This window comes from Cinclus cinclus, chromosome 28 (genome assembly GCF_963662255.1).
Source record: "Cinclus cinclus chromosome 28, bCinCin1.1, whole genome shotgun sequence".
NCBI classification, from domain to species: Eukaryota; Metazoa; Chordata; class Aves; order Passeriformes; family Cinclidae; genus Cinclus; species Cinclus cinclus.
This window is the reverse complement of record NC_085073.1, coordinates 2,279,115-2,304,139: the sequence shown is the minus strand read 5'-3', so window position 1 is coordinate 2,304,139 and position 25,025 is coordinate 2,279,115. Positions and strand designations below refer to the sequence as shown.

Below are 25,025 nucleotides of genomic sequence, written 5' to 3'. Positions count from 1 at the left end.
CCATCAACGTGCTGTTCTTTTACAGAGAAAACAACATGCAGTGGGAGACTTTGGAGGAACACAGAGATTTTGCCATTTCCCTCTGCCAGATAACTCTGGTTACCTAGGAACAGACACTTCTCTGATGCGGCCAGTTCTCCTCATCAAGCACAGGATGAGCATTTATTGTCTTGTGATCAGGAGAAAAACACAAACAAAACCCAGAGCTCCACAGGTGACATGAAACATCGCACACAGACACGCCACGTGATGCCTGACCACACCAGGAGCCAGGGCTGGGTTAATGGTGTTAAGAACCTTTAGAAATCTAATGTAAACATTTAAAAACATACAGGAGTTAAAAAAAAAAAAAGCCACAGTTGTTCAGGCAGCGTGTTGGGTCAACTTTCTGGAATTTCGGTTTCTGGCATCGAAGAGGAGGGAGGGGGATGAGATGGCAGCTCCCACCTGGAGGTACTTTGATCTCCACAGGGATCTCAGGCAGTGCAGGCTGACAGGGGGTGATTTCGGTGTCCAGCTCCAACCATTCCGGTGGGCAGGCTCCCAGGTACCCCCTCTCCTTGCATCAAGCATTTCCAGTGTGACTGAGGGTGGGTGCTTCAACACAGCCCCCAGATTCTCCAAGGGGAAAATCCCAAAGAGAGCAGGATGTGGAGCCCCCAGCAAGGCTTCTCCTCTTGGTTCCTTCAAAACTTCCAACGTGACACACTGAAATGGGCCAGGTATCAAACAGTTTGGAAGAATTTTGGCAAGAGGCTGAGGATGGCAAAGAGCAGGACCAAGGGACACCATGTCCTGGCTCCCAAGTATGGCCAATGCCACCTTTAGCCCTGTTGACCCTCACCCCATGGTGCATCCATTGTATTTCCAGGCAGTCAACGCTAGGCAGTTCTTTCATCACTCCAATGGCAAGCGACAAAGAACACTTAAAATTACACTTGACACTAGACAAAGGCACCTAAAAGCTTCACAACGCCATCAGGCTGTTTTTTTGTTAAGAAGGCTCCAAGAGCTCGTCCTCCCAAACACATTGCACACTTTCCAGGAAAAGCCCCTGGTGCTGGGAGCACATTCCACGTCCCAGAGCCAGTGCAGGGTTGCTCCTGCAGCAGGGGGTCAGGGTGGCTGTAAACGGAAATTCAGGGAGGCTCTGCCTTCCCATCCAGGGTTGCTTTTGCTTTGGCCCTGGTAACACAGGGGTCATGCAGACTCCAGTCTGTGCTTCCCTCATTATTTACAGTGTGACACAGGATGAGTTAATAAGGAAACAGGGAATTCTGCAGGGGCAAGGGGGAAGTGGGAGCTCTCCTCTGTGAATTGTGATTTCATTACATAAGGCACATGTAGAGAAAATTTTTCAAAAGACCACTTGCAAATCAATTCCACCTAGCTAGGACCATGTCCCTATCCCTTTTCAGGAGCCAGTTTTGTTTTCCAGTTGCTCAGTGTGAATTTGGGAATTTGGAATAATCCCATCAACAGCCTGCCAAGGCAGCAGGTTCTGGGTCTGATCCCCAGGGTGCCCAACCCCTCCTAGATGTCCCAAATGGAGCACTCTAGATCAGTGGCAAAAACTTTGAGAGCCAAAGATTTGGAACACCCACTCCCTATAAAAAAAAAATTGGGAGCTGACCTCCAATTTGGACAGGTTTGAAAAAATTCACAGCAGGCTAAGGGGGAAGAGGCAACTGCAGCCTTTGCTGCCTGGATTGCTGTAGGATACAGGGAACTGGATGGCTCAGGCACAGAATGGAGATGAATGACAAGGTGGAGGATAATCTCAGGGAAAACAATCCCTCTCAACAGCTTCATCCTCCCTTCAGCTGATCCTTGGAGAAAGGCAGGAATCTCTCCCTCATGGAAGTCCTGCCAGCCACAGAGCCAACAGCAGCCATGAGGATTAAGAAGCTTCCCTTGCTGTCCCAGACCCCACTGTAATGTTTGGAGTTCAGCTACACCAGCAGAAGGCAGAATTAAACTATTCATTGTAACAGAAGCATTTCTAAACCACGCTGAGGCTCCAGCACTGAGATCAGACATTATCTTGCATCCAGCTCCTGTCTGGGAACCCAGGAAAAAGGTATCCCAACAGGACAAGGTGTGCCCAGTGGGGCATTCCTTGGGCCAGCACAAAACCTGGCTGGAAGTTACATGGTGAGGAGATCTCGTACTGAGTCCCTGTAGCAGGGACATCACCAAGGCCCAGTGTCAGTTCTGCACTGGTATCCACTGGGCTTTGGTTCAGGCTTCAGTGAGCAATCATGAACCTAAGGAGATGAATCTGCCCCTTTGGAACACAGATCCGAAAAGAGGTTTTGGCAGCAGGGAAAGCAAGACCTGTAGCATCACAACAGTCTGAGCCAGGCAAATGAGGACTTGTGGGGACTTCACATCCAAGGACTCACCCACAGCATGCTCTGTTACCTGCAGGGATCCTCCCACGGAGGGTAGAGCTTCCACAAATCACTTCAGTGTTATCAGTACCAAATAATTTACGTGCTGCGTTTCCCTTAGAGTGAAAAATTCCGCATTATTCATTCAGGGGAGTAAACACCAGTTGCTACTAATGCTCTGATTGCTTTTTCAGACAGCATGGTGCTGTGCTGGGCATTCCACAGAAGCTGGGCAGGAGCAGGGGCAGGAGCAGCTGTGGTAGTGTTGCCGTTGCAGGGAAGCCAAGCCTTTTCCAGGGATGGTCAGGAGAGGATTCCCTCAAGCAAGGGCAGTGAAGGGTTTGTTCTCAGTCTGCAACAAGGCAAATACTGGTGACTCAAGGCAAACAAAAAGCTTTCTGCCATGGCCGTGCAGTGCAGTGGAGGTGGGAAGGGCTGAGAGCATGGATATTCTGCAGGAATCAGGAGACAAGAACCAGAAAGGTCCCCGAGATGAGTGGGGTGCTTGGGGGGGGAATGCAAATGGTCTTTTCCAAAAACAAGAATAAAAAGACCAAAAAGGAGAGAATCCAGGCAGTTTGCAGCTGTTGCTGCTTAAGGCCATTGGTTTCCAGAGGGGTAGCTGGGCACTGTGGGATACTCTGGCAGGCTGTTCCCAGAAAAATTGCTGTACTGGGCCTCCCTGCTGGGAGGGTTCCTCCATGCACCGCTGTTCCACTCATCTTGAGCCTTCTGGAAGCTTCCACCAGCCCCTCGGTAGATTTTATGTACCTAAGGGATAAAAGGGAGGACAAGAGGAGAGTCAGCACTAGGAGCCCAGAGCTGTGCCCCTGCAGAGCCACTTGGGAACAAGATCATGGATTTGTTCCTCTCTCTGTGAAGAGCTGGATTTCCGAGGAACAAAGCACAAAAAATGCAGTAATACAGCGAACAGAGGTGCAGATAGAGAACATCAACCCAATACTTGAACACATTTCAGCTGCATGCCCAAAATTCAGGTGGGGAATCCCACAGCAAGGCAGCCAGCCCAGGCCAGGGGATTGAAACCTCTCCAACACAGAGTCCAACACCACTGCTTCTACAGAGCTTCTTATTTCCCTGTCTGCCAAAGCTTTCCAGAGAGTCCTACTGCAAATCCTTGTTCCTGCAGAGACCTAATTCCCACCCTGCCACCTGGTCCTCACTGAAGATGCTTCACCACTGACCATCCCAAAATGCAACAAATCATGGAATCACAGAATTGCTGAGGCTGGAAAAGACCTCCAAGACCACCAAGTCCAACCATCAGCCCAGCTCCACCATCATGTTCATGACTAACCCATTTCCCCAGAGGCTATGTCCACACATTTCTTGAATACTCCCAGGGATGATGATTCCACCACTACCCTGGGCAGCCTGTTCCAACACTTTACCATCTTTTCTGTGAAAATAAATGTTCCCTAATATCTAAACCAAACCTCCCCACTTCACACAGCCTCAAGTTGCTCCATATGAAGCTTGATTTGCATGACATAAAGCAACATCACCACATGACACTGTGACAATTTCCAGCCTGAGCTGTCTTGTGTTGTCTAGATTTGTCCTCCAGAAACTGAGAGATATCAACGGACTGCACTGTGCAACCTTTCAAAGCAGTGATGGCTTGTGGTGACTGCTGAGCTGCCTCTTCATATTATTGTGATACACAGCAGGGATTTTCCAAGGCAGAGAGAGATCTGAAGGATCCCAGAATGGTTTGGGCTGGAAGGGACCTTAAAACTCATCTCATTCTGTCCCTGCTATGGGCAGGGACAAATTCCACTGGAAGAACCTACCCTTACAATGCAGATGAGCATTGCGACCGCTGACATTGTGAACATGATGGCAGGGAACAGCATGAACACAGCAGCTGCCACGCTGGTGCTGAAGAAGGTGATGGCTGCCAACCATCCACTAGAAGAAACAGAGACACAATATCATTAGAATCTGCTTTTCAAAGTATCCTTGTTATCAGAAAAACTGTTTATTCACTTATAAGGCCCTGTCAGAGGTTGCCCAGAGCAGCTGTGGCTGCCCCTGGATCCCTGGAAGTGTCCAAGGTCAGGCTGGACATTGGGGCTTGGAGCAGCCTGGGACAGTGGAAGGTGTCCTGCCCATGGCAGGGGATGGAATGGGATGGGTTTTAAGGTCCCTTTTAACCCAAACCATTCTCTGTATCTGTGATTCATAACCTAGAAATTAAAAGGCAGCTTTTAAGCTCTTGAAAATGAAATGAACAATGAAGATAACTGACAGAATTCAATGCTGGTTTTTCCCCAAGATCTCAACTCTCACTTGCCAGCATCTCTCACTAATCCAGTCTGAGAGCTTTATGGGACAGCCAGCTGCATGGAGTCTGAGAAGAAAAGACAAATTCCCAAGGTGCTTTTGGTTGTGCATCTAGAGACCAGAGCTGGGATCAGGGAACACCATGGTCCTGTGACTTACACTCCATTTCCATTCCCTTACTGGCAAAAACCAGGTGAGGCATCAGCAATTCTGAAACCAGAGTGTTAAATGGAGTGCTAAGACTTTCTATTACTTGTAGTTTCATCAGGAATTGCTCTCAAGTCTCTACAGACAGGAAGTTAAAATGCCAAACAATTATAATACAGCCAGGGACAGACACTAACAAGCTCCCATTTATTTTAGGAGAACTCTCACAGTACTTCTCATAGGCAAGCAATGAGTCACCACACTCAGCTCACCGTGTGCTGCCAACACTGAGGGCAATGCTGAGCCTGACACAGGCTGCCTAAGTGGCAGAAGAAATGAACACTGAGGGAAGAGGCTACAAAGAGCAACCAGGTGAAGATCACAGAAGGTTTGGGTTGGAAGGGACCTTCAAGTTCAGCCAGACCTTGGGCAGGGACACCTTCCACTAGACCAGGTTGCTCCAAGCCCCATCCAACCTGGCCTTGATTTCTGCCCAACACAGCAGTGAGACCCAAATGATGCACCCCAAGAGCAGATACAGCTCTGCCACTGGGGAAATCGGAAAGCTTCTTTCTCTCCACCTTGTACAGGCTCCCATCAGCCTCTCCAAGTCCATGGAAGTAGCCACAGCCCTGAGCTCCTGGGCCTGCTGGAACATTCCCACTTACCACACTCCCCATCCAGAGAAGCCGATCGTCTGCAGAACCGTGAGGAGGAACTGTGCCCCAAAGATGAAGAAAAAGGCCATGAAATTAAAGGAACTGTCTGACCTGTGGAGGAAGAGAGGAGATCAGGGGGGCACTGGCACCTTGTGCTGCTCCACACCCATGTCTGACCCCACCATCACGTTCAAACCCTCCACAGTGGTGACTCCAGAGGGTTCCCTCCATTGCTGTGTGCTGGGAGGCTTCTCCCCTTCCCTGGCAGTGAAGGCACGCAGCTCCATGACTCAGCAGCACAGATTGTCTCCCAGTAACCTGGCTCTTGCAGTTGCTCTCCCCAAGGAATTACATGTATAATGACACACAAGGAGAGGCTGAGGGACATGAGTCTCCTACACAGAGAGTCTGAATCATTCTCTGACCAAACGTCAGCCCAGCCTGACACCTGCCCAGCTCCTGCCAAGGAGGCACGCAGGGGGACTGATGCTGGCAGGCAGAGCTTGTCCATACACTAAAAATGATCACTGAGCACAAGAATTCCAGCTGGGAATGTCTCAGTGTCTGCCTGTCATCATGTTCCCACACCCACGGCAAATCATCCAGCACTGGGACATCATAAAAGGGAAAACAGCCATGAGAGAGGTGGGTGGTACCCTGAAAGCAGAGGCACACTTCCCATCTCTGCAGGTTCCCCATGCTCAGGATGTACAGATGAGGTCCTTGAGTTTATGCAGGTACAGTAATTAGCATGAAAATTACCCTAAGCAAGATGCTGACCAGGGACATTCACAGTCTCTGTCATTGGTGCACTGGGGGCCCGGCACTGCCCTGCCCAAGTCTGGGCTTTGCCACAACACATCTTCATCCCATCAAACCAGCCATATCAGGCACATCTGGAGTTCCTCAAACTATCATTATTAATGATACAAATTATTCCCATACTCTAAGGAACTCAAAGGGCCAATGATTTATCTACAGATTGACAAAAAAATTTCATGTGCTTGTGAGGCAGTTTGGTGCAAAGAGAAGTTTAGAAAAGAGCTCCAATCACTACCAGCTCCTGCTTAAACCCTGAAAGTATTTAAATGCTTATTATTTTAATTGTTTTTATTATGCTAATGGTTGTTAGTTTTATAATTCTAGCTTCTGACGCCTTGGGAGGAGATGAGAGAGGTGAGGCATGTGGAGAAGCCTCCAGTCAGACCCACGCTCCTCAGAGCTTCCCGTGTTGGTCTGAATGTCTGTCACAGATGGTGGCTCTGGAAGATTTGTCATCCTTGAATATCCTCACAATCCCACCCTTCAAATACCACCTCAGAGTACAGCAGTGTGAAAGAAATACTTCAGGCAGGGCCTGCTGACTGTGGTGCCTGTCAGAATCCAATTAACAAGGATTAGGCTTGAGGCTGAGCCTTCAAACAGACTCTTCCAACTCCAACCTGAAGGGGCTGGAGGAGTCTTCATTTGAAAGGATCTGCAGGAATTAGTGGGGACACAGAGAAAAGGTGATTTCTCATCCAGCTTTCTGGTGCAGATTTGCTACAGCTTTGCCCTAGCACCAAAGCTCTGCAGCTAATTTAATTTGGGATGCAGCAGGATGACGAAGGTTTTACAGAAGCATCCTTCCAGGACAGGGTGCCAGCACTGAAGGGTGGCCTCCTCCAGGACAGCCCTCCTCCAAGGCTGATTTTGCCTCTGGAATCACCACTTGTGATCCCAACAGCGCTGCCCCTCTGCAGTGATTTCCACATCTCTTCCCAACTGCTGTCCCAGGGGATGATCCCTGGGTTCCCCACTCTGTCCCTGGGGTTGAGTCTTTTTTTAACTGCAAATCTCTGCACAGAGTAACCTCGAGGACCTCTCAGCATTCACTAGCATAAACACATCCAAACAACGTTCAAGGAATAATGAGAAACGGCCCTTGCGGAGCCCGGGGGAGGTCAGCAGGGAGGAGTAATTTTTCCCAGACTTTAGAATGGAAATTCTTCTTTGAACAGAGCTCTAGCACTTGGAGGCCCTGGGGCTTCTGGGCTCCGGATGGGGACAAACTCCAGCCCCAGAGGGCAAGAGTTCAGAGCTGGGATTTTTCATGTCACTTGGAACTTTGAGACAAATCCAACCCTCCTCTTTCCAGTAGAAATGACCCTCCCCTGTACTCCACAATGCCACTGGCAGTGTTGTGGACACACAAAGCATCAGTTCACAAGCGCATTTAAACAATTAATTTATCGTGTGCTAGACAGGATCCACCCACCACCTCCCATTTCCATCAGCTGCTTTTGCTGTTATCCAAACCAGCTCATCACAGAGTCCAGTGAATAATCAAAATCCAGAGTATCCTACCAGGAGGAGCTTCACCTTCAGAGGGCAAACCTCTGCCTGGTGAGTGGAGTGTGGTGGTGGCACTGGGCAGGCCCCTCCTTTCCCTGTATCAGGCTGGGAACTGCTCAGGACCCTCCTAGCTCTGCCAGGCTTTACAAATTAATGTTTGAGTGATGCCTCGTGGTCCGCAGCAAATGCAAATGATTATTAATTAAAGCAAAAATGTAGGATGGCTTTAAATATTTGTGGAGTTTCAGAAGGACTGACTCCAGGGAACTGCTTTTATCTAAAAAGCTAAGCAGACAAGCTCTCAAGTAGCTGAAGACAGAAATCAGAAGAGTTCTCATAAACTAATAATAGACTTCCATCAAAATAAGCCTCAATGAAGCTTTACCAAATTAGTATCTATTTTAATGCTGTACTAACATATCGGTGCTTCTAAGTTTGAGATATTTAACTAAAATATGAATTTAACCCTCTTAGAGGTGGCAAACTGCTTACCTCCAATCGTCCGTGACCCTCAGTCCTGTATCTAGTATTTAAAAGTAGCCACATTCATCTTCATTTTGAAAGTAAACAAGACATTCAGACATCAGGTGCTGCACCTTTATCCCAGCCAGAGAGATCTCCCCCAGCAGCACCCCCATAACAACCAGGGAAACTTCCAGAGGAAACTGGGCCAGAGGCACCTCCTGGGCTTGTACTCACCGAAAGGCTTTGTAGGCAGGTCGGAACCAGCAGACGTAGCCACAGGGGCTGAAGAGGATCAGCCAGAGGAGGGCCAGAACAAAGTTGACCCCGTAGCCTCCCCCGATCCACCAGGCCAGGCAGGCAATGAGGTTCACGGCCAGCGTGATGCAGTAAACTGGGGAGAGGGCAGAGGAGGGAATGTGGGATGGGGAAATTTTAGGATTTTGTGAGAAAAGGAAACAAAAGATAATGGCTGGAGCTGTGTCAGGGCTTGGGCTGGAGCTCAGGGAAAGGTTCTTCTTTCCCCCGAGGGTGCTGGGCACTGCCCAGGCTCCCCAGGGAATGGTCCTGGCCCCAAGGCTGCCAGAGCTCCAGGAGCGTTTGGACACTGCTCTCAGGGATGCTCAGGGTGGGATTGTTGGGGTGTCTGGGCAGGGACAGGGGCTGCACTGATGAACCTTGTGGGTCCCTGCTAACTCAGGATATTCCAGGACTCTATGAAACCCCCAGGGTTACAATGGGAAGAGTCCCTGGGGCAGCAGTGCAGCTGTTCTGAACAAGTTGCAGGTTCCTGTGTGACCTGGAGCTGAGAGCACAAAACATCCATCTCCAGAGGGATCCTGCAGCACAGAGATGAGGGAACTCTTTTACGACCTGTCAAAGCATGGAGAGCTTAGGTAGCAACTGATGTGACCAATACAAGACTCAGGCCAGTGCAATTATGAATTATGAGCAAGGTCTAATTTCCATTTAAAGCAAAATCCCTTTGTGAGAGGACAGGGGGTGACCCTAGCCCTGCTCCCACCTCTGAATGACTCTATGCTTGCTGTGGCTGCCTCAGGAGCTATCTCTGAGCCAGCTCAGTGCCTTGCAGGCTTTTTCTCTGCTTCCCTGGGCCTCTGAGGAAGCCTGGATATCAGCTTGGGGGCTTGGCAGTGCTGCCTTGAGCAAAGGGATAAACAAACTCCAATCAGGCTGAGAACATGGGACCACGGGATAGCTTAGAGGCCTTTTCACATCCCTGTTCCTGTCACTTGGATAAAAAGGAACAGTTGACAAAGGCCCCCAGAGCACACCAGTGCTGCACTAAGTAGTAGTTTATAAAGCGATGCTGCTCCCCCATTTTCCTGGAGCTCACATCCCTGGAAAGGGGGTTCAGCCCCAAGCCAGAGGCTCCCTGCAGCTGTCTCTGCATCCCCCCAGGCTCTGCCAGGCCCAAGGAGGCCAATTTACAAGCTCCTATTTTGGAAAACTTGTGGTGACTCTTAAAATCCTTTGTGGTCAACAAGCACAGAGAAAGGAGAAAGTGCAAGGTCTAAACACCAAAAGACCCTCCAGCACAGCCTGGTGATGAGTTTGTGGTAATACTCTGAACCTTGGCCTCAGTTATTCAGGCAAAATTAAACCCCTGAATTTCTCTTCACCTGTGCCAAGGGAAAGTGTCTTGCCCATTCCCCACTTCACTCCCTGCCATGGCTCTGCAGCTCATCTGCACATCACTGCCTTGGTTTTTCTGACTGTTCCCTCTCCTCCTGGCACTGACCCACCTGCTTTCACACAGCCTGAGGGTACTAAACAACTGCAAGGTTTTATGGTCACAAAATAATACTGACAACACAGGAGAATGAAACCTATACCCAGCTGCTACTCCTGCCTTACACATGGCCTGAGAGTAAAATAAAACATTCTTTTACTTCAAAGAAAATGTCTTCTGAGTAGCGAATGAAGCTTTGTACACAATGTTTGGATGTGTCTTAATGTTAAAGGGAAGAATATTAGTAATTTTAATTAATTAATTCTAGGTATTTAAACAAAGAGTTTGTAGATTCCCCATCCCTGGAAGTGTCCAAGGCCAGGCTGGACACTGGGGCTTGGAACAGGCTGTGATGGTGGAAGGTGTCCCTGCCCATGGCAGGGGGTGGCACTAGATGGGCTTTAACATCCTTCCAACTCAAACTATTCTGGGATTCCATGAATCTGTGATATCTCATTTACACACCAATTAGCTCTACTTCTCCAAATATTAATTTTCAGAAGCTATTTATTCTCCACAATTTACTTATTTTACAGTGCCCAACAAAACAACACCAAGCCAAGGACATCTACAAAGTGTTAAGGAACTTTTGACTCTCCCTGTGCTGCAGGTCGGAGTTTGTTCTCCAGCAGTGGGAGCTCTGGTACAACCTTCCCCACATCTCCCTCCACCTCAATCCAGCACTCACATCCAATTAAAGTAATGAGCAATCACCCTTCCAGCAATGACTTGTGTGTTTCTACTTTTCAAAACTGGACTTTTCTTCTTTACCTTCTTCCCTTCTCACTCCAACCCATGCCAAAAAAATCAGGGAGACCCCCAAAGGAAGTGTGCTGCAGGTGGAAATGTGAAACTCCTGAGTGCAGGAGATGGAAATGTGAAACTCCTGGTGCAGATGGCAGTTCTCCTAGCCATGCCCAAATCCCTGGCTCTCCTCCAGCCTGCCATTAACTCAACTGAGGGACTCTTTGTTTTGGGAGAGGGGAGGACAAAGGCAGCTTTACAGCTTCGACATCGCACCAGTGAGTCTGGAGGGACAGGCAGCTTCTTCAGGCAAGAAAATTACAGAGCTCATTGCAGCAGCTCCACATAACTAAAGAACAATGGAGCCATGGATTATGCCATTATTTATGCACACAAATCTCTCTCCTACACACATCCCGTGCATCTGGAATAAAAGCCATGCCATCAAATGCAGAGCTGGCAGAAAACAAGCTTTCCTTCAGTGAGAAGAGTAAAGAGGATGACAAGCATTTGGGGAAAAAAAGATAAGCAAGGCAAAAAGATTCTTAATCTTCCAAAGCGTTCCCCGTGGTTTCCTAGGCCTGCCACACCGATTTCATTCCTTGGAGAAGAATGGTCAATTTTCTTTTCTGGTTTCTGAATGGCTGAGGCAAACAACAGGAGCCCAGGGCCAAGAGCTCTGTTCACAGAGAGTATCAGCACATCACCAGCTGTGACAGGATCAGCTCCCAACTCCAGCAGAATGTGGAATGTTTGGGGGGCTCTGGATAGCCAAGGAAGAGCCAGCATGCAGCTAGAAGACACTGCTTCCATTGAGAAGGGAAACGTGGGGATAAGAGGGTATTTCAGCCTTCCTAGAGTGAGGCAGGGAGACATGTAGCAGCAAATGGGCCACAATTATTTTGTCCAAAATTATCCTGTTCCTCTCACTTTAGAGGAACTGGGAAATTCCTCGAAGTAACTATTTTTGGGAGTTAAATAGGGTTTACAAAAAGGCTGGAGAGGGGCTTTGGACAAGGAATGGAAGGACAGGACACAGGGAATGGCTTCCCACTGCCAGAGGGCAGGGCTGGATGGGATATTGGGAAGGAATTGTTCCCTGGGAGGGTGGGCAGGCCCTGGCACAGGGTGCCCAGAGCAGCTGTGGCTGCCCCTGGATCCCTGGCAGTGCCCAAGGCCAAGTTGGACACTGGGGCTTGGAGCAACCTGGGACAGTGGAAGGTGTCCCTGCCATGGCAGGGGGTGGGATGAGATGATCCTTCAGGTCCCTTCCCACCCAAACCAGTCTGGGATTCTATGTTCATTTGACATTAATAAAGGTATCAAAGGTGGTCTGCTATTTACTAATAGACTCTTCCACCATTAATACCCTAATTTCTTCATGATCGTTCAATGATTCAAGGCACAGCATCTTAAAATTCAGGCATAAAGTTATATTAGAGTATTCTAAGGAGGTTCATTGCTCCTCATTAAAACTTTAAAGCACATTAGTCATTGAGATCTATAGGGTTTTGCTACACATATACATTTTTCCAGCACAGGTATTTTTATTCAACTTACAGATCCACACATGATAGATTCTCTTCACCAGGAACTGGTAATCGATGGGAATTTCATCAGCAAAATTCTGGTAGAAACATGGTTTCAGAGGGATGAACTTGGGAAGTGGTGGGAAGTTATTCACCTTTTCTGGAACACAGAACACAGATTTCAGCTGGGAGCAGGAATGTGTTGTATCCTCCACACCTTCCAAACAGTTCTGCATGTTCTTCCTCTCCCTGGACCACAAATATTTTGGTTTTCTTCCTCAGCAGTAGACAGGACATTTATCCTATTACACACATAGGGCTGAGAGAGGGGAATAGGAACAAGCTAATAAACATCACATGGATTTAACACCTTTAGACATCAGTGTGAAGCTGTGTGAAAGGTGCTACAAGAGCAAAAAATTTAAAATAAGCTCCTGACTGAGCTTCCTCAGGAAGGGGGAGGTGTCTGCAATATCTGGGGGAAACAGCTGCACAGAGGTGTTCACTTACAACCCTTCAGAAATCCACAGCAAGAGGAAAAAAAGGCTGGGGAGTGTCCAGACAAGCAGATTTACCTTCAGCCACCAGCTTTGGGTAGGCAGGAGCATGTCCTGGCCATGGGTCATGGCTTAGGACCTGCAGTAGCCTGGGACAAGGAGGGGAGCTGAAGGCATTCCCACACTGCAATTCTATACCCATTTATCATCCAGGCCAGGGAAATAAGTCAGATGTTGGGAAGGAATTCCTGGCTGTGAGGGTGGGCAGGCCCTGGCACAGGGTGCCCAGAGCAGCTGTGGCTGCCCCTGGATCCCTGGGAGTGTCCAAGGACAGGCTGGATGGGGCTTGGAGCATCCTGGGATAGTGGAAGGATTTGGAACTGGACCAGCTTTAAGATCCCTTCCAACCCAAAACATTTTGTGATTCCATTATTCTGTGTCAGGGATGATCTTGTTTTGAAAACACACAAGATTTTTAATGGAAAAAAGGGTACACTGAAGATTTTCCTGCAAGATTAAGCCCTAGGAAAAAAAGGAGGGGAAAAAAAAAAGCAAAGAAATAAAGAAAAAGCTTTGCATTCAAGGACAATAAATCAGCAAATGCTGCCAAAAGCTCTATGGTGAAGAAAACCCTACCTTGGGAAGAATTTCTGTTTCAAAATCAAGTAATTAAATGCCTGAATCCTCTGCTGCTGTCAGCTCCCAGATTTGTCTGTGTGTGCCTGGATGTGTGTTCCTACATGTTTGGGAATGTTTGCTCTTGCCTTCCAGAGCTGATTAAAGTTTGATTCCAGGGCATTGTGACTAATTGTCTCTAGCCTCCTTCAGCCCCAGTAAACAGAATTAAAAACAACCAGAGGAAGAGATGAAGAATGTCCTGGGAAAACCTCCAAATGGCTCAGGAGACAAGAGGAAATGTCTGAACAAGAGCTGTCAGCACAAGAGTTCCCCTTCTCTTCCCATTATCTCCGGCTGAGGAGACATTTTGCAGGAGCAGCTCCTCAGCTCTGTTTGAAGGTTGGCAGGGAAGAGCCTAGAGCTGCAGCCAGGCTTTAGGAAGGAAAAAGGCTTTCCCTCATGCATATTTTCACACAGAAAATATGGTGAGAACGCCCACTGGGAATACATCAGAAGTAGCTATGGAATAATGTCTGAAGTCACCAGCCAAATTTGACTTCTCCTGATAAAAACAAACATCAAGTCTTCTGTCCCTCCTCACCCATGTACCTTAAACTAATTTTACATTAATTTAGATGCCCCTCCAAACTGGTTTGAGTTACTGGTTAACACCACTGACTCCATCCCACGGAGAGCTGAGGGCCCACGGATGCTTTCAAAGTCCACAGGAATTTGGACTCCTCTGCATTAATTTTTTGTTTGCTGTAAACACCTAATGGGATTTCTCCTGCAGTGTGTCCCTGCAGCCTAGAAAGGGATTTAACAATGCTGGATCAAGGGAAAGGGAGGGGAGACAGCTTTTAAAGCTGAAAGGACAGGTCTCTAGGGAAGCCAGTAAGACCAAGATTAATCAAACACAGTAAAAGCAGATTCTCTAACAATTTTTTCTTTTCTGAGGGATGAGCAGACTTTTGTTCTGTCCCTGTCTTCAACAGCTGAAGCTGCAGATTGTTCCTTTGGTTCTGCCCTCTCCCATTTTCTGTCATGGACAGCAGAACTGCTGCCAGCTCCCAGTGCAGAGTTCCCACGTGGTGGGGCCAAAACCAAGAAGCCACTGCAGTTGGTAATTTTTCAAGCTCATAAAATGGTCCAAACACCCCCACGATTGCTTGCTAGGTATACAAAGCTGGAGATTACACCTCTTCCTTGCTGCTGCCTACCTCCTCCCACTCAGAGACCCTGCAGTTCCCAGCTGTTCTGGGTTACTTCGGAGATCAGACAAAATAAATTACATGAAAATATCCCCTTTCATGTCAGACTGCAGAGCTTGGAGTGCTACAGTTCTCCCACCAAGGCTGGGATCAACACGTCAGATCAGCAAATGCACCCCATGCTTTCAAAAACCAAACTGCATCATTCATGAGCAGCAGCTGGAAGCAAATTCCAGACTTCCCCTTATTTTAAAAAAAGTTGGAATTTTGTTACTAATTTCACTGCAAATAAAATTCAGATGGATTAATGTCAAGAGCACGGCTAGGAACACTGTGGGAAGCCTCTGGAAAGAAGGAATTATTCTCATGTACTTTTTTTCTGAATAAATTCCACCCTCATAAAACTTTAAAGCAAGTCACACCTGAACCATTATCACTTGAGCCAAAACCTCAAGTGACAGATCAGGACACAGCAGGAAAATGAATGTGACCAAGGCAAGAGAAGTAGCTGAAGAGCTTTAGGGATCACCAAGGCCTCAGGAAGGGACACAGGTCACATTCCTGACAAGTTACAGCCACCACAGCATCATGAATAACACTCTCTGAAACCACTCTCCCTCCTTTCCCTATTTGAGGTGCTCTTACCTGCCATTTCTAATACTTGTGTTCCGTGGTGAGGTTTCAGACACAGCAACAGATCTGTTGGAGAAAGAAAATCAGGTCAGCACATGTCACTAACCAGCACCCAGAGAACCTCCTGGAAATGGGAATGTTCCCAGTGTGCGACAAACAAAAGTCTGGGGTTCCCAATACAAACTACTCATGTCAAAAGGAGTACCCAAAGGAGGAAGGCTGAAGGTTCCCAGAAAGGGAATCCTGATTTCTCATTGTGCAGAGGAAGCTCTGGCAGCACCTCATTCAGCCACTTGGAAGGTTTGTATTATCCAGCAGCAAACAAATGTGCCCCTAGCACTCCTTGGCAAAGGCTGAGGATGCTCAGGGAGCCCCTACCAGAACACCTGCAGCTCCCAGGGGCAGCCACACAGGTCAGGGTGGCTCATACAGTATAGCTCATATATTGGAAGAGAAAGGTGTAGAGCTCACCAAACTTAATGCCTCATTTAGGTGTTGAGATGATTTATTGGCTCCTGGCTCTCTCTGGTGCCTCCCAACTCCTGGAACATACAGATAATCCCTGTTAGCTGGGCACTAAACTTCTGATTAACCAAAAAAAAAAAAAAAACAAAAAAAAATCAGCTGGAACCAAACCGAACACCCCTTGTTATTTTAGAAATTCTGCACAAATGCAGATTCATTCTTCCTGTTACCACCACTGAGCGTGGCTGTAACTCTGGCAGAAGCAAACCCTGGGAAGTTTACCCAGCATCAGCTGTGTTGCTGATTTTGGCAGAGCTGATCCCACAGATCACACAGAGAGGTCTTTGCTGAATTGTGATTCCACCCCTTCTTCCTTAAGGACAAAAACACCATGTGTCCCTACCTGCAAATCCCAGAACAAAAACAGAACACACAAACCAACCCTGCAAACCAGCACTATGGAGTATGACAGAAATTAAGGCAGTCTAGACTAAAACCTGCCCCTAAAAACAATTGACAGCAGCAGCTGTAGCAGCCTGATCAGAACAGCCACACTGTATCCAAATCCCTCCCGGGGGTTCCCCCTTTGCTGCACCTCCCTGTGCCCCAGGTAAGGTCTGGAAGCTGTAGAGTTTTGCACTGCCATAGCTGTTTTGTTGGGTTGCCTTTGCTTTTCTTTTCATTTGAGCTACTCTAACCCAGGCCGTGGAGACAACAGCACCCAGAGATGTACCAGCAGCCTGTTCTCCCTCTGCAGAGATGTACAAGTTTAAATATGTCTGCACAGAGGAGAACTTATTCTTTTCCTGGACCAGTCTCTGGGAAGCCCCAGAGGGCAGGCAGCAGGCTCTGTCCCTTGGGAGCTGCTCAGGGATCCATCCCTGCCACAGCTGAGGCCTCAGGGCTGTCCCTCAACACCAGCACTGCCCAGTGCCTGACAGCATTCTGGAACTGATGGTTTGGAAACGGGAGCCTTTTGCTTTGCATTTTTCAAACATGTGAATAGAAAACAAAGGATGAAGACAGTTAAAAAAACTTCATCCCACCCTTCTGCAGCTGCTCTAGGTTAAGATCTGTGAATTTCAGGCAGAAAACAAGTGGCCCATGAACACCAGCTACACTAAAGCACTAAGAGAGAGGGATCATTTACTGAAGAATGAGCCTGCAAAAAAATAAAGGGCCTTCTTCAGAAGAGGATTATTTAGCTACTGCACTCCAGTGTTGGTGTCCAACAGCTGCACAGAGGTGTCTGTCCACTGGAAAAGGGATCAGAAGGAAAGTCTGAGGGGGACATTCCTGGCTTGACAGAGCCAGACAATGGGTTTCCTGCAATGGCCAAACAATGGTTTTCCTGTGCCTTTCTCTCAAGGAGACCTGTGCTGCTGTGGAGAGGCTTTAACTCAAATAAATAAATGAAATCCCCAGACAAAGCAGCATTCTGGTGATGCACCCCATTCCACAGAAAGATGTGGTCTGGATCCACAGAGCAGCATCAAGAACACTTCTTTCAGCAAGGATAAGCACACATAGCCGTGTTTTACACTGGGTAATCACCTCCTGAGAGGGGCTGACCTTCCCAGCTGTTGGTAAAAGAATAGGGAGCTTCTTCCCAAGAATTTCTTCCCATATCCAATCTAACCCTGCCCTCCATCCGTTTGAAGCGATTCCCCCTTGCCCCATCACTACACCCTCTTATAAACAGTCCCTCTCCAATATGTAAATCAGATCTCTATTCACCTGGATATTTTCAGTTTAATTGGGAATAGGTGAAACCAAACACCCTACACCTACTGCAGAGATTTTCTTCATTAATAACCCACTGCTTCTGGAAGGAGGAAAATCCCACGCATGCTAAGGAAACTCCGGTGTGAAGTGAACTTCCTTTTTCCACTGTGTTCATCCATGGTCAATGAATAACTCCGAAGTTCACAGTCCAATGCACATGACTCAGGAGTCCACTGGAGACAGTCAGAGCTTTTCTTCACCAGGATCTTGCAGACAAAATGTCCTGTGTCATTTCCAGGGACACCACTTCCCTCTCAAACCAAGACACGAACACAAGCAGTGCTGTTTTTCCAGGCAGACAACACCACGATTCCTTTGAATGTGACTGCAGTGCAAAACACTGCACCGTCTCAGATTAGGGAAACTTTTGTGAAGGAATACCTGTGGGAATCTGCTTTGAGGCACATTTTGAGTATCACAGGATCCCAGAATATCCTGAGCTGGAAGGGACCAACCAGGACAATCAGTCCAACTCCTGGCATTAACCAGGAGACCCCAACAATCCCACCCTGAGCATCCCTGAGAGCGGTGTCCAAACGCTCCTGGAGCTCTGGCAGCCTTGGGGCCGGGACCATTCCCTGGGGAGCCTGGGCAGTGCCCAGCACCCTCGGGGGAAAGAAGAACCTTTCCCTGAGCTCCAGCCCAAGCCCTGACACAGCTCCAGCCCTTGCTGGGCTCCTGTCCCTGTCCCAGAGCAGAGCTCAGCCCCTGCCCCTCTGCCTCCCCTCGGGAGGAGCTGCAGCCCCCGAGGAGTCTCCCCTCAGTCTCCTCTGCTCCAGCTGAACGAGCCAAGTGCCCTCAGCTGCTCCTCAGACCCTTCCCCAGCTCCGTGTCCCTCCTTTGGACACTCTCCAGCAGCTTTGGCTCCTTCTGATCTTGTGGTGCCCAAGGTGCCCCCAGCACTGGAGGTGAGGCTGCCCCAGTGCAGAGCAGAGTGGGACAATCCCTCCCTGGCCCTGGTGCCCCCCAGAACACGGTGGCCCTTAGGGCTGCCAGCGGTGACTCAGATCCAACTTGCCACTGACCAGGACCCCCAGGTCCCTTCCCACGGTGCTGCTCTCCAGCCTCTCATTCCCAGCTTGTCCCTGCATCCAGGGCTGCCCCATCCCAGGGCAGCATCTGACACTTGCCCTTGTAACATGGTTGGGGGCTGCTCAGCCCCAGTGTTTGTCAGGGACTGTGGGGCCTCTCTGCCTGCCAAGGGGTCAGCACCTCCTCCCAATTTTGTACCATCAGCAAACTTACTGAGTATCCCTTCCATTCCTGCTACCTCAAACCCTACTCCTAAGTCCCCTGCTTTATTCTGCCCTTATTAAATAGTTTTAAAAGTTTGTTATTTCTCCCGACTGTTTTTTCCACTACCACAGAAAGGTGGCAGAGAACAAGCAAAGGCCAGGCCAAAAGAGGAGCAGTGAAAGGGAGGTAGGAGAGCTGAATTAATTCTTGCTTTGCCATTAACCCACCAAGTGGCCTGGAACATGTCCCCAGGACCAGATTCACTGGACACGGGCTTTTCTTGTGCCCTACAGATGTCCCAGCCAATCTCAGAAGAACCCACTATCCCAAGTTTTCCATCCAACAAATCCCCCAGTTTTTGAGTCCTTGCTTTAGGATATTTTCTGTACGGCCCTTATAATTTCATTCTGTTTTGATGACTCTGCTCCCAGAGAATGAGCGACAGGACAAGAGGAAATGGCTTCAAGTTGTGCCAGGGGAGGTTCAGGTTGGACATCAGAAGGAATTTCTCCATGGAAAGGAGAAATTTCTCCAGGAATCAGAAGGGGCTGCCCAGGGAGGTTTGGAGTCCCCATCCCTGAAGGTGTCCAAGGAAGGCCTGGATGTGGCACTTGGTGCTCTGGGCTGGGGACAAGGTGAGAATTGACCACAGGATGGACTCGATGACCTTGGGGGTCTTTTTCAACTTGAAGGACTCTGTGACTCTGCAATGCAGCGAGGCCAAGAGCTTCCACAGAGTCCTGTACTCCAGGGTTTCATCCAGAACATTTTGCCAAGAGCAAACAGAGGAGCAGGATCCCAGCACAGAGCAGAACTGTCCACACTCCCTCATCAACAGGGATTTAACAATGGGAACACAAGGAATGAGAAACCTGGGCACAACACACATCTCCTGACAGTGGTTCAAGCTGAGCCTCTGGGGAGGTCCATCAGACTACCAGGCTTTCAGAACCCATCCTGAGCTACCAGACCCCAGACCTTTCAGAAAACCCTAAAAGGAACAAGACCCCCACAGGGATCCAGGAGGTCTGATTTGAAGTCACCAGCTCGGCAGGGAACCAGTGCAGCCTCTGGTGCTCCTGACACAAGCAAACGCCTTTCTCATGATCTCTCCAGTTGAATTTAAAGACAAAGTGGTGAATCTGCACTGGTTTCAAGACAAAATGCTGGGTTTGAGCCTCTTCCAGATGCCCAGCTCCTACCAGGAACTTCCCAGAGTGCCCAAGACAGCAGCAGCCACTCCAAAACAAGCAGCTCAGCATTATATACCCACAACTGACACAGACTGGCTTTGGTGGCGTTTCCTCTTCCTGACACACCACCAGCCCTCACAGGGTGGGACACTGTCCCTGCAATGACACAACCAGCCAAAAAATAACTCCAAAAGCCTCCCAGCACACAACCAGGGAGAATGGGGAAACTGTATGGCAGCAGTGCCTGGAGAGCAAGGAACAGTGAAGTTACAAGGGTTTCCCCTTCCCATGTCATTCCAAGATCAGCTCAAAATTCGAGGAGCTTCGTGGGGATTTCTGGTTATACAGGGGCTTCTGCTGCCCCATCTGCCCCCATCCTGGAGCTGGGGAGACAGCAGAATTGGAGGCAATTCCCCTCAGAGCTCCCCCAACCTGTTTACATAGCCCTATACCTGCTGCTTCAGCAGGTGAGCAGGAGCTTTAATTTGCCTATGCAAAACCCACAGCAGACAAATACTGATTTTGGTACAACCACATCCAGAGGTGAAGCGTGGCTGCTCAGGAACAGAAACTCAGATGGCTCAAGAAGACAGAAAGCAGAAGACAGCAACAGCCATGCTTCGGATACAAGCCTGTTTCACCCCTTGTCACCTACTCAGACTGGCCTCACACAGAATTGGACTGCACGCAACAGGAAAAACATTAATTAGCCCACAATAACACTAAAATGCAGATAAATCAATCCACCAATTGCTTCATTTCTAACCTACTGCTCTCTTCATCACAGGTTCCACGAAAGAGTTTCTTGAGAGAGTTACAAAACGCTGAGACCAGAAATTAGAAGAGGAAATTAGAAGGGGAAATAAAACTACAACATCCAGGTGCTGTCTATCGAGGGCAATACAAACATCTGCGGTACCCGAACAATATAAATCACAAAGGTTCACCATCAAAACCCCCGGAGAACCCCTGTCAGGAACCTCCCCGGTGGGAGCAGGGCCGCCAGGCTGTGTCACCCTGTCCCTCCTGTGTCCCCCGCGAGCGCTGCCAGCCGTGTCCCCAGGGACAAGCCGGGAAGGAGCCGCGGGAGGCGATTCCCCAGAGCCCCTCGGGAGCGGGGGAAGCGCTAGCCCTCAGGGCTGGGGGCACACGGGACACGGCCCGGCCCGGCTCCTCCCGCCCGCTGCCCCCGATAGCGGCTCCCACCGGGGCTGTCCCCGATTCCTCCCCATACACGGCCCGTCCCGCCAGACCTGTCCCCGATTCCTCCCCAAGCCCAGCCCCTCCCCCATCGCCCCCTCCTCTGTCGGCCCCGGAGCTGCCCCGCTGCCCCTCCCCGGGCATCCCCCGTTACACCTCCGGGCTGAGGGCGTGTCACCGCCCCCACGAGCCCCCGAGATCACCCGCGACCCCTCCCGGCTCCCCCGTCCCTCCTCCGTGGCCCCCTGCTTCCCCTTCATCCCCCAGACTCCCAGTTCCCTCCCTCCCCCGGTACCCTCCCGATTCTCGGCTCCCCCTCACCGCCACCAGCTCCCTCTACCCGCGCTCGCCCTCCCCGACTCCCGTCTCCTCCATCCCTCCGCCCATTCCGCCCCCGGCCCGCCCGGTACCCCCGGCCCGATTCCCCCCGCGCCCACCTCAGCGAGCGCCCGGTCCCGCTCCCCCCGGGCCGCCGCGGGGCGCGCTGGGAAATAGAGTCCCGACAACAGCCGCCGCCGCTGCGCGTCCCGGGCTGTGGACTACAACTCCCAGAAGGCCTCGCGGCACACACCCCCGCCGCTGTCATGTGAGAGGCAGGGCGGGGGGAGGGGCGGTGACGCGAACGGCAGCCGGGAGGGACAGAATTGTCCAAAGTACCGCGACCGACCCCAGCAGGGGCTGTGCCGGGGGAGAACGGGGAGATGGTCCAGGGGCTGGGACATCGCTGGGAGAGCTGGGGGTGCTCACCTGGAGAAGAGAAGGCTCCAGGGAGAGCTGAGAGCCCCTTGCAGGGCCTGAAGGGGCTCCAGGAGAGCTGGAGAGGGACTGGGGGCAAGGGAGGGAGGGACAGGACACAGGGAATGGCTTCCACTGCCAGAGGGCAGGGCTGGATGGGATATTGGGAAGGAATTGTTCCCTGGGAGGGTGGGCAGGCCCTGGCACAGAATTCCCAGAGCAGCTGTGGCTGCCCCTGGATCCCTGGTAGTGTCCAAGGCCAGGTTGGATGGGGCTTGGAGCAGCCTGGGACAGTGGAAGGTGACCCTGCCATGACAGGGGTGGCACTGGATGGTCCTTAAAGTCCCTTCCAACCCAAACCATTCTGGGACTCTGGCACAGCTCGGTCCCGAGAGCATAGAAGAAATTAAATTTTTCCAGTTAAAGACTTTGAAGGATTCATTTTCAGTCTCACTCTTCACTAAAATTTACAATCACTATTTCCAATATTATTAGTTGTTTGGGGCTTTTTTTTTTTTTTGTGGTTTGTTTTACTTTGTAAAACAGACTTTATTTTTCTTCCTGTAAATTTTATGCAATATACATCTATGCACCCACAGAAAACACCTCAGTAAAAAGGTTGTCATCCATATATTACGTTACCTTTTTGTTTAATGTTATGAAGAATTCTGGCAACAGTTTTGTCCTTAAATTATTTCTTCTTCCCCTGCCTTCCCTTCCTAAACTGACTGGTCTAAAAGAGGAAAAATTACTTTGTTTATTTTTCTTTCTTGTCCTTTCCAGCCTGAACATTTTCGTTTGGTTCTAGAGCTTTTTAAAGTCCTCATTTTTGCCACATTAGACTCCTTAATATAGGTAGGCATCCCTCTCCAAGGTCTCAGCTCTGCAAATCCTGTTAATTCGGGTGTATAAAACCCCAACCCGACTTTAAAAGTAATTTCCAAGCGCTGGGGCCGTGGTTTCTGCCAGTCCCAGCTCCAGGGAGTGTGTCAGGCTTACCCCTCTTAGCTGAGCAAATGTTGAGACCTCTCTCTGAAAACTCACCCTAAAATTTCCCCAAACCCCACCAAGCTTCCCTGGAACGCAGCGCCTGGGGCTCGGTGGCTGCTCGGGCTGGGCTGCCCCGTTTTGCCGGGGATTGTCCCCAAAACGGGGACGGGGACGGGCAGTGCCGCTGGCTCCGGGATTTTCCAGCTGCGCGGGAGTTTTTGGGAAGGAAGGGTCAGGTCTCCTGTTCCCATCCATCCGGATCATCGACGTGCAGGGAAGATTTTGGGTGTGAACCAGCAGAGGTCACTCGGCCCCAGTGAATTTAGTGTTGCTGGACCAGTAGGAGAGGGAGCATTACTGGGGGACAGCGGGGAGGGGACACTGCCCGGGCCACCCCCGAACTCCTGTCCCCTATCCCATGGGATCCCGTCCCTCCAGAGCCCACCCTGACCGCGTACTTCAGGTCTGAAACCTCCTTGACAATTCTCAGCTCCTCCCTTGGAGCCATCTTTCCCGAACATTTTTTAAATTTTTTTTTGTATCTTTGTTTAAAGAGGATCTCTTCACAAGAAATTTTTAAATGGATTTACCATGCTTTATTATTTTATTTTTCCGAAATACACCAAATAAACATTTTGTTTTGTTTTGTTTTGTTTTGTTTTTTTTGGGGGGGGGGGGGGGGAAGACACACTTTTTTAAAAATGAAAGCCAAAATGTCAGTGTGCAGCAATCCAAGGTGGCACCTTGGCTCTGGTGATCCCACTTCAGACACAGCGTTTCCCTGGACACCCCAGCTCCACTCCCTCCACCCCCAAAGTGGGTGATGGCCTTTCCCTACATCCCCACAAACTGTGCCCTGTTTCAGGTTGTTCCCAGCTCTTGGGAGCAGCCAGGATTTATCCTGCAATATCTGAAGAACCAACGGGCTGAAAGGTGGAGGAGAAGCCGTGTTGTCCCCTGGGAATGACTGGGGGCAGCAACAGGAGCTGGCATGGACTGACCCTGCTGCCCCGAGGACCCCTTTTCATTATTTCCCTCTACTCCACAGCTCCCAGACAGCCCAGCTGTCCTCCCAAGGGACACAGCTCTGGATCTGCACAGGCACCAGGGAATGGACACCCAGGTGAGACTCAGGGGAAGCAGAAGGACATGAGAGTGAGATTTGCACGTTTCACACACAGTGATTCTTTTCTCCTGTCTGCACAAGGAGCAGAGATTAAAAGAATCCTGGAATATTCTGAGTTAGCAGAGACCCACAAGGGTAATCCAGTGCAACTCCTGGCATTAACCAGGAGACCCCAACAATCCCACCCTGAGCATCCCTGAGAGCGGTGTCCAAACGCTCCTGGAGCTCTGGCAGCCTTGGGGCCGGGACCATTCCCTGGGGAGCCTGGGCAGTGCCCAGCACCCTCGGGGAAAAGAAGAACCTTTCCCTGAGCTCCAGCCCAAGCCCTGACACAGCTCCAGCCCTTGCTGGGCTCCTGTCCCTGTCCCAGAGCAGAGATTGGTGCCTGGCATCCAAGTCTGGCATCCTTGTTAAAGCCAGGTCATCCGTGAAGATCCTTGTATAATGCCCTGGTGTACCTGGGGTGTTCTTTCCTTCCTAGGACTGGGAACTGTTTGAAAATTACTTCCGAATTCTCCTCGGTTGTCCCTGATTCCTTCCCACGGATGCATCATCCCCCCCAGACCTGTCTCCAGTCTCCTGCCCCCAAATGTGTCCCCAGTACTGCCAGGTGCAGTCCCTGCCCCTTAGCTCAAGGGGTTAAACAGGATTCCCAGATGAACCTTCCCAGACCTCTGCTCTTCCTTAGAGTGCCCAGGCTGGAGCATACACAGGGGCTGGGAAGTGCTTCCAAGGGCTCCAAAGCAAACACACCCCCACAGGGCACTGCTCCAGCCCCCTCCTGGCTCACTTTGTTGTGCTCTTGGCATGAAGTGAAGCAAGAACACCTCCCAGTGTCTGAAATCTACCCTTTGTCCAAATCCTGCACAGGATAGGTGGGATATTGGGCAGGAATTGTTCCCTGGGAGGGTGGGAAGGCCCTGGCACAGGGTGCCCAGAGAAGCTGTGGCTGCCCCTGGATCCCTGGTAGTGTCCAAGGCCAGGTTGGACACTGGGGCTTGGAGCAGC

At 50.0% G+C, this 25,025-nt stretch overlaps 1 protein-coding gene across 1 annotated transcript; it reads right to left on the bottom strand.

Moving 5' to 3' along the window:
• Positions 1-21,706, bottom strand: SCAMP4 (secretory carrier membrane protein 4). Its single transcript, XM_062510118.1, has 8 exons — positions 21,604-21,706; positions 15,759-15,829; positions 15,300-15,353; positions 12,360-12,488; positions 8,540-8,696; positions 5,516-5,617; positions 4,208-4,325; positions 1-3,164 (listed from the first exon to the last, which is right to left on the bottom strand). Exons 3-8 carry the CDS (start codon positions 15,304-15,306, stop codon positions 2,988-2,990), a joined length of 690 nt encoding a protein of 229 aa, XP_062366102.1. The 5' UTR covers positions 15,307-15,353; positions 15,759-15,829; positions 21,604-21,706; the 3' UTR covers positions 1-2,987.
• Between the last annotated feature and the right edge of the window lie 3,319 nt (positions 21,707-25,025).